Below are 9057 nucleotides of genomic sequence, written 5' to 3' on the forward strand. Positions count from 1 at the left end.
GGGGCGCCTCTCGCTGTTTGCTGCTGTCGCTCCAAGGTGGCTCTTGCTCTTCTCCCCGCAGGCATTATCTATGATGTGATTGTGGAGCCTCCCAGCGTGGGGTCGATGACAGATGAACACGGGCATCAGAGGCCGGTGGCCTTCTTGGCATACAGGTAGGAGAGCAGGAGCGGCGCTCTGCCTCCTGCGAGCAGGGTGCTGCGAAAGCCTAAGCACAGGTGAATGAAACTGTCTTACAGGGCTGTGCATCTGCTTTTTTCCAAGCTCTTTGTGCAAGGCACAGTCTGTTCTATATCAGTCCTTGGTTTTCCAGTATTTAACAAAAAACAACCAACAAAGAAACAAAAGCAGCATTGAAATTAATGGACATAAAAACCCACAGCCCTCCAAAAACTTTGAAATATGAAAAGTCTGGTAAGAAAAAAGTTTTGAGCTGGTGATACTTCTCTTTCTTTGAAATCCTTGCTATTAAAGTTGAGTTTTATGGCGTATGGAGACGCATTTGATCATATTTCATAGCAGCATACATAATGTTTGTGAAACACTTGGTTCTGTCCATTTAAGCTGTAGCATAACTGGAACATAGTTTCAGATGTGTAACAGCAGCGTCGTTGAGCCTTTTGCTTCTGTTACTAAAAATAAGCTAGAGACTGCTTAGTAATAAGTGAGTCTGAAGAGGGTTAAATCTACATTTGTAACTGTTTTTTAATCTGTGTGGAAACAAATAATGTTTTTTTGGTAAATACAAAAAAAGTTCTTTGAATCTGTGAGGTCTGTGATTTACTTCCTGTACAGGTTTTGACTTTGACGAGGTGTAGTATATGTCTCAGACTGGCACAGATTGTTGCAGTGTAGATGAATTGGGCTACTGCAGGGAGTTGTCAGCAATTTAGTGTAAGTCAGTTAGTACACCATCAAAGAAGACAAAACTATTTGTTTTCAGAGTATGAGACAATAATAATAATAATCTTAATTTCTGTATTAGCATCCAGAGTAGTTTCATTCATGCTAATTTTATGAGATTGCTAGTATTGCTAATTACAAGAATAGGAAAGAGGTTCAGCGAGTGTGGTAAGCAGGAGACTTGTGATCCATGTGCAACATTCTTCCTGCATCTTGACATCTCTCCCCATCTGAGCTTTGGAAGGAGGAGGTCTGGCAGAGCGGATTGGCAGAGCCAGAGGCATTTTCAAGCTGGGTCCCCACCATCCATATGCGCTGGCTCAGCGAGCCGGTAGCAAAGCATGCTGCAGGCAAGAACTGCTTTTGCTGTGTGCTTGAACCACTAGATGTGCTTCATGCGCTGCCATAGCGCTTTGAAGGGATTTTGTACTGAGATGAGGATTCAGGCACTACTGACTCAATATCAGGATGGATGTAAGACTTGGGAAGCTCGGTGGCCCACGGGTTGTGGTTGCGTGCGTTGAGTCATCTGTGAAACCAGGTGCTACTTTGGACTAGATATTTCTGTGTGGTAGCCATTAGTATATACTATTATGTATAAATCCACTAGTATTCTTGGCTGGTCACCTTGCAAATTATTAAAGGCTTGATGTAATTGCATAATGTCAGTTTTCATAGCTACTTTTTGTCAGAAAGTTTGCAACCAAATTTTAATCATCCTATGTATTTGTGCAGCTAAAGCAGGTTGAGTAGATGATGTTTGAAATTTAAATAGTTTCTTTAAAAGTAATCTTTTTCTGACTCTTCTTTCCTCCTCGCTCTTTATTTTTTTCTTTAGAGTAAATGGACAATATATTATGGAAGGGCTCGCATCCAGCTTCCTCTTCACAATGGGCGGCCTAGGATTCATAATTCTGGATCGATCCAATGCACCAAATATCCCCAAGCTCAATAGGTTTCTTTTGCTCTTTATTGGATTTGTCAGCGTGCTTTTGAGCTTCTTCATGGCCAGAGTTTTCATGAGGATGAAATTACCGTAAGTGATTTGATATTTTTTCAGCTTTTCTTCTCTTTTGTGGCTCATGGGTTCATGTGTTAAGTTTAAGAGTAACAGAGATTACAAGGTATGCTAAAGTTGCTTTTTTAAAGCACTCTTTTCAAACTATCTACCTTGAGTGAGGAGGAATGCTTTTGGGGCCACTTACTGTAAGTCTGTGCTGTGGTTGAAAAAGGTGACAGTTTCTGGTATGTCAGAAGATATGGTTAGTGAGTCTGACAATGAATTTTAAGGTAGGCTGAGTACGTACTGGTCAGGTAAAAGCAATTACGAGGTAGGACGTTGATGAAAAGGCAAGTGTCAAAGGACTGGAAGAAGGGAAAGCGAGTTCTTTATAGTGACAGTGTGCATAAGAGATCATAACTAGAAGAACTGATGGCAGCAATAACGAGTGTTGAGAAACATCCAAAGCAGTCCTCAATTAAAGAGGTCGTCTTTTTTTTTTTTTCCTCCTGGAAAACTGAATGTAGCATTAAAGCCTACAATATATGTGACGTTTTAATACATCTATATTCACAGATCAAAAAGTAGGAGAAAGATCTGGAGCTTGCAGGCTCTGCAAAACCCAAATGCAGCATTTTCAGTTTTTTCCCCCTCTGTGTTGCTCAGTCCCTCTATTTTGTTCAGAAGAGCTGAAACCTGATGTTTTGACATACTGGTAGTTAATTTTTGGAGTAGCTCTATGAAGTGTTGACTTAACAATGACAGTCATTCCTCCTTGCCCAAATACTTTTTTTCAACCTCTGCCCTTAGAGAATTTGTTTCATAGCACAGAAGTCATGTGTTTCCTGGTAACAGGTAGCCAGATAGAGGCTTGCTCTCTATTTTCTTGCTTCATTGAGTACATGTGTGTCTTAACAGTTGTTTTTCTTAAATTCATTAAAGAAACAGGACTTCAGAGACACGGGCGAGCAAAAGAGACCAGAATTATGTTGAATGCTGGAAAGTGTCAGGTTATACTGAATATCTTAATACTGGTAGTTTGTGTAAAGGGTACAAATAATCTTTCATAAGGTGCATCCTGGGCTTAAAAAATTCCAAACAATGACAGGCTAATCCATTTTCAGTGTTTGTTGAGAAGGATCAACTGAGAAAGGAGCATGTTGTTAAGCTGGCTAGTTTGTACCTTGGACAGGATTCATTGCTTTAATTAGCCCTTATCAGTAGAGTTTTTGGCAGTCTGAAGTTTTGTTTTAAGACTACATGTCTCTTGATTTTTGAGGAGTGCTGCCTGTGTTTGCTAACTTTTTTTTCTTACATTTTTCCTGTAGGGGCTACTTGATGGGTTAGTGCCTCTTGTGATCTGTGACAGCCTGAGCTGAATTTACTCCTCATCATGAAGTGTTTAAGAAGAAGCAGCAAGAAACAAATTCCATAGTCACCACAAAGGGGAAAGAGACATGGCCATGAGACACAACTAGAGAAAGCATGCTTTCTCTGCAAACAAACTGTCACTACCAGTGGCTGATTTGTAGTTGTGAAGCAATGTTTTATCATTTCTGTTTTAGAGATTTTAAAAAGAATGAGGTACCTAGCTGGGTTTTTCTTTCATATCCCTACTCAGTGTGAAATAGAGAACTTACCTTTAGCTCTACCTGAAATGAGTATTAGCCATTGGCTTCACAGTTCTTTGTTGTAGGTCTGTCTCCTCTTCCCTGTTTTGGATGATTATATGTGTGAATTGGAGAAGAAACATCTGAAATGTTTCTTTCCAAGTTATAATTAGAAAATTCGTAACTTGGGATGCTTTACAGTTGAAATACAATGTGTCTGAAATGGTTTCAAAGGCACCTTTTGCCTTTATATTAATGGCTCTATGTGAGCAAATCCAGACATGCACTGGGAAAAGCAAACTGTATGAATGTGCATTTCTTTTTGAGAACGTGTACTAAAGGAGCCAAATAAAACTTATTTTCTACAGATTTTTTGAATTCTGTGCAGTTTCTGAAGCTTTTTCTTGTGTGCATGGCCTGTTCTACATCCAGACCTGAGATGCTGTACCATACCATCTAGCTTTAATTTTTCACTGTTGGATAATGATATTTTAATATTTTTTTTTTTAGATATCAGGGACAAGAAACCTCATCTTTTCCATGAACTTGTACTGTATCCAAATGGCATACTGTTATCAGTAGCCAAGAGAACTTACTTCTGAAGCTGCTGCTTTCTTTGTGTGATAGGCGAGGCTCCAACTTATTCTGTCTTCATTTCAAAAGGTTGAATATTGCTATCATCTTTCATAGAAGTATTGTATTACGTTCTGGGGGAAAGATCATTAAATCTCTATAAATGTCTTTTTTGCAAGCCATGTGTTTGAAGCACTACTTTCATCTGTATAATAATTGTCAGTGAGAAATGTTGTTTATTCCCTTAGCTGTGAAGTAAGTATTACTGTTCACATACTTAATCAGATTTCTGAGCTAGCTGTTAATCATCTCTCCTCAGGATATGTCACTTCCACTCCTTCATTCTTACACACATCATGAATTCTGCCTTTGCTCTTACCTGTTTGTCATTGAGATTTAAGGTGGCTTAAGCTGTTTTATGAGGCTCATAACTGCAAAGCTCTTCAAAGTGGTCACTCTGGTTTTGGCGAGACGCTTACATTTAAGGAGGAGTATTGATATTATGTGAGTAAATATCTGGATTCATAAGTCAACTTTTTAATATATGAGGGAGAAGTTAAACCAAAAAGTCACTTCACTGAGTACTTGTCTCACTGCAGTTCAGTTTCAACCTCCAGGTTTGCAGCTGAGTCTAAATGGGTAAACTCCTAAACGGTGCTTTAAGAACGTATCTGAAGATAGAGTTGAATCTCTGTGGTCTATGAAATACGTTTGATTATAATTACATGTTTGATGACATAACTTGGAACAAATAACACAGATTTATAATTGCAAGGTAGAAGATGGCTTTTGGAGAGTAAAAATAAGGTTGTGTGCGTTGTCTCTGTCTGCAATAATCGAGTGAGTTATCTCTTGTTTCTTTGGTCACAGGCTCCAAACTACATGTGGAGTGATCTTCTGCCAAAGCATAAGGCACAGGGAGAACCAGGAAAACAAACGCAGAGCAGAAGACAGACCACCCAGAAATTAGGAGTGTGCTAGTTAGGAAGATGTCGGAATTGATTTGGTTCATTTTAGATGCGGGTTAAAGATGTCTTGGTCACCCAAGGAGAAATTTCTATTGAGCAGCGCCAAATAAACTGCAAAGAAAAGGTATTGCTATGGATTATAGGAATCTCATTTTCAGTTAAAGGCTGATATTTTTTGTAAATGTCTGCTGTTCTTTATAGGTAACAGTAGGTGGCCTCCACTGTAGTAGTTTAGGGTAGTAATAGGAATATTTCATTAATGAAAGAAAACTTCCTGTAACTATTGACAATATCTGTCTGTGTTTGGTGCTCATATCTTCCAGGGTGAACTGAACTAGATTGTGTCGTGGGAAATTACAAACAAAATTGAAACACTGTGGTAAAGGTAAGACAGAGCTTATAGGAACATATTTCCATGATTAAAAGCAGAAGCTTGGCCTACTTCCAAATGCAACAGAAAGAGTCAGGCTGAAGTGTAGGGGTCTTGATTTTCTGGCTGTCTTGCTGGAGAAAATGCTGAATCCATGGCTCTTCTGTAGGCTTCAGTTTAATCTCTGAGTGATGATGGCTAGTCAATATAATCAGGAACAGATATATAACCTGCGGAATTTTTGAAAGTTACTCTGTGTGTGTGTATATATATATATGAACCCTTAACAATCCAAGTGATCTTATACTTAATTGAGTTAAGCTGAAAAATACCTCTAGATAAAAAAGACCAGACTTCCTGGTTTCTTTTTTTTTGGCCTAATACTTCTTCCAGACCTCTGCAAATTGTGTAACAGTAACATAGAATCACTTTGGTTGGAAAAGACCTTTAAGATCATGGAGTCCAAACAGAAACCGAACGCTGACAAGTCCACCACTAAGCCATGTCCGTAAGTGCCACATCCACATCTTTTAAATACCTCCAGGGTTGGTGACTCAGCCACTTCCCTGGACAGCCTATGCCAGCGCTTGATAACCCTTTTGGTGAAGAAATTTTTCCTGATATCCAATCTAAACCTTCCCTGGCACAACTTGAGGCCATTGTCTTTTGTCCTGTCACTTGCTACCTGGGAGAAGAGACCAACATCCACTTACCTATAACCTCCTTCAGGTAGTTGTAGAGAGCAATAAGGTCTCCCCTCGGCCTCCTTTTCTCCAGACTGAACAACCCCAATTCATTCAGCTGCACCTCACAAGACTCGTTCACTGGAGCCTTCACCAGCTTTGTTGCCCTTCTTTTGACATGCTCCAGCAGCTCAACGTCTTGTCATGAGAGGCCCAAAACTGAACACAGCATTCAAGGTGAGGCCTCACTGCTTCTGAGTACAGAGACAATTTTGCCTAGGAGGCTGAAAGTGTGTCATTTAACTACGTGTGAAGCTGGATATTTGTTCATAAAAAGCTTCTTGGTATGGTTACTATGATACACCTAGTTTCAGTTCTGTATTTTATATGCATAAATATGTGTTTTCAATATATGAATTAGGAAGCACTAGATATTAGACTTCGTAAAGAGTTACAGTCTTAGAAACTGACACAGTTTAAACATCTTCTGCTGCTTGCAACACAGGGAGTCAATGTGGATTTGAGGATGACAGGAGTTCTTATTTATTTTCCTGACATACATGGAAGCGCTGCCTACAATGGAAACTGTTTTCCTACAGCATAGCAACTTCTGTGACAATGTAATTGATATTACATGTTTGTGAATGTGATAACTGTATTTTTCCTTTGGCATAAAAAGGATTGCAGCAGTAGCTCTGGCCTATTTTTAGAATTTCTCATTTGTGATTCTTAACTTTGCAGATACATTAGTATATTTTACTTCCAGAACATGGTTAAAGAGAGTTGAAACCATTACAAGAAACGAACTGGAAAAATTGGAAGAATCTCGGAATAAGAACATTTTGTAACTCTCTGCAGTCGCATTGGGGCCTTTCAGCTATACTGAAGATGGAGAAATCTGAAGACATCTGGATTTACATTGCAGCAAAAAATACAACTAATGCATTGAAATCTTCCTGAAGGGTGGTGTTTCACAGGAAGTGGCTACTAGGAATATGAGAGTTTCTAGGTGATTTGGTTTCTTTGGTTAGAATTAATGATGCTGGTGTCCCTTTTGTTTGACATGGATACCTGTCAGCTAAGAACTGGACTGAAACCCTGAACTTGTTTTCAAGCAACAGCTGTGGCGCTATAATGGGAGTCAAGCATGTTTGACTTGCACTGTGTTTTAACTGGTGATACAGATGTGAGGCACTGCATTCTTACGTGTAGTGCCTTGGATCTATAAGGCAACTTGCTGAGCTCCTGGTTAATGATATCAGTTTAGTTACGAGTGGTCTTTGAGTATAAGATGGAGTTTCACTTCATCACGTAACTATCCCATATGGGTTCTATAAATATCAAAGCTCTTAAGAGTGTTCTACCTGCGGGCTACAAGAAATAGTATTTAGTTGTGAGCAAATCAGATCAATATGGTATCATCTGCTGCCCTATGCATGCAAAAGACTGACATCTGTAATTTCTTTTTTTTTTTTGTATCAATTTTCACTACAAAGATCAATGTTGAGATGGGGACTCGTATCCCTTTGTTGTTGATGGTAGTTGTATGCTCTTAGCTGGAAACAGGGAAAGAAGAATTTTGAAAGGACTCAGACTGGTTGTGTTATTCTAGAGTAAACCATGAAAATTAAACATTTGCCATGTTAGTAGACAGACTGAAACAATTTCAGAACTTTTAACTATTCCTGACAGTTCCTGGATGACAGGTTATTTGTTCACTATATCCAGCCTTCCAGTACCTCATCTATCTTTAAATGCAGATGGGGAGTGTGAGGGATGGGAAATAAAAAAATACACTTAACTTCAGTCTGAAGAAAAAGTTTTGGGGAGCAGGGGAAGCATTTTAAGCAACTGGAAGCAAACGGCAAAAAGATGAGTAGCCCAACTGAGTTTTTAAAAGATCATATGAAGAAAAAGCCATACATGAGAGTTATGGGCCCCACGGATAGAAGAAAAGCAGATGTTTAGGCTGTAGCTTTTGATACTGTCTTGTATGTTATGGAAACTTGGCTTAGCTGAAAGAACTGTAAGCTGGATGCCAAAGTACTTTGAAAACCATTTTCGGAGAGTGATTACTGATTACTTGCTGTTCTTTACCAAAGTGAAAAGAAGTTTATTTCTGAAGTCTGTCCTGTCAGTAGTTTTATTCAACAGGCAGTGACCTGGATCGGGTAGGGAGTACCTACAAAATTATCAGAAATCATAAAACTCAGAGACTGCTGGGAGGGCGGAATTAGGATCACCAGGGCAGATGATCCTAAGAGCTTGCAAGGGAAGAATTAGTCATCTTAAATCGAAAAGAGTGCCCTAAAAATACAGGCTGGTTTATTCTTTCCAGGAACAAGTGCAAAACGACAATGCTACTCAAGCAAAATAACTGATAAAATGTAGGATCCCTCAGAGTAAGTCCTTGGATTCTGCTGCACCACAAAGTGAAGAAGAGTGTTTGCCTTTTGTGCAGAAATGCAGCCTCACTGAGATATTTGCAGATCTTTTAACTACGAAGTATATGAAGCATAGAAGTAAGTGTGAAAAGGAAACAAGTAATTTTCGTTTTGTGTCAGTAATAGAGCTTAAATAGCAACAAGGAAGAATTTGGATGCTAGAAAAATTTTTTGAGGGTAAAATAGTTGACTACTGGAATAGATGGTCTATGGTGGTGATGGAATTTCTGCTATGTGCAGCTTTAAGAACAGGCTAGGCAAATGTCTTAAATTCTGGAGATACATCTGGCCTTGTTTTGGGGTGAGTGACTGGCTTCTTGAGGTGTCTTCCGGCAGCTGCTCATCTTTATTATTCCATGGTGGAGAACAAAACTTTTGACCATCCAAACACTGGTAGTCTCTGTCTTTAAAAACAGTTAAGAAAAGGTCTTTGTAAATAACTAAATCAAAAATATCCTTGCGTTGCAGTTTTAGGAGAGAATCCTGCTGGCTTCGGTTCAGTCTGA

General features: G+C 39.1%; 1 protein-coding gene across 1 annotated transcript; it reads left to right on the forward strand.

Annotated features, from left to right (window-relative positions):
• Positions 1-41: 41 nt before the first annotated feature.
• Positions 42-3878, forward strand: OSTC (oligosaccharyltransferase complex subunit (non-catalytic)). Its single transcript, XM_009869660.1, has 3 exons — positions 42-155; positions 1742-1939; positions 3232-3878. The coding sequence occupies exons 1-3, from the start codon at positions 106-108 to the stop codon at positions 3248-3250; spliced, it is 267 nt and encodes an 88-aa protein (XP_009867962.1). The 5' UTR covers positions 42-105; the 3' UTR covers positions 3251-3878.
• Positions 3879-9057: the final 5179 nt, after the last annotated feature.

The sequence above is a fragment of the Apaloderma vittatum genome, unplaced genomic scaffold, assembly GCF_000703405.1.
Source record: "Apaloderma vittatum isolate BGI_N311 unplaced genomic scaffold, ASM70340v1 scaffold20955, whole genome shotgun sequence".
NCBI lineage: Eukaryota > Metazoa > Chordata > Aves > Trogoniformes > Trogonidae > Apaloderma > Apaloderma vittatum.

Bases quoted from the DNA above. Each gene is read 5' to 3' on its own strand.
- OSTC (XM_009869660.1), top strand. From the start codon at position 106: ATGACAGATGAACACGGGCATCAGAGGCCGGTGGCCTTCTTGGCATAC. The intron at 156-1,741 runs GTAGGAGAGCAG...TTTTTTCTTTAG, and splicing joins GTGGCCTTCTTGGCATACAG to AGTAAATGGACAATATATTA.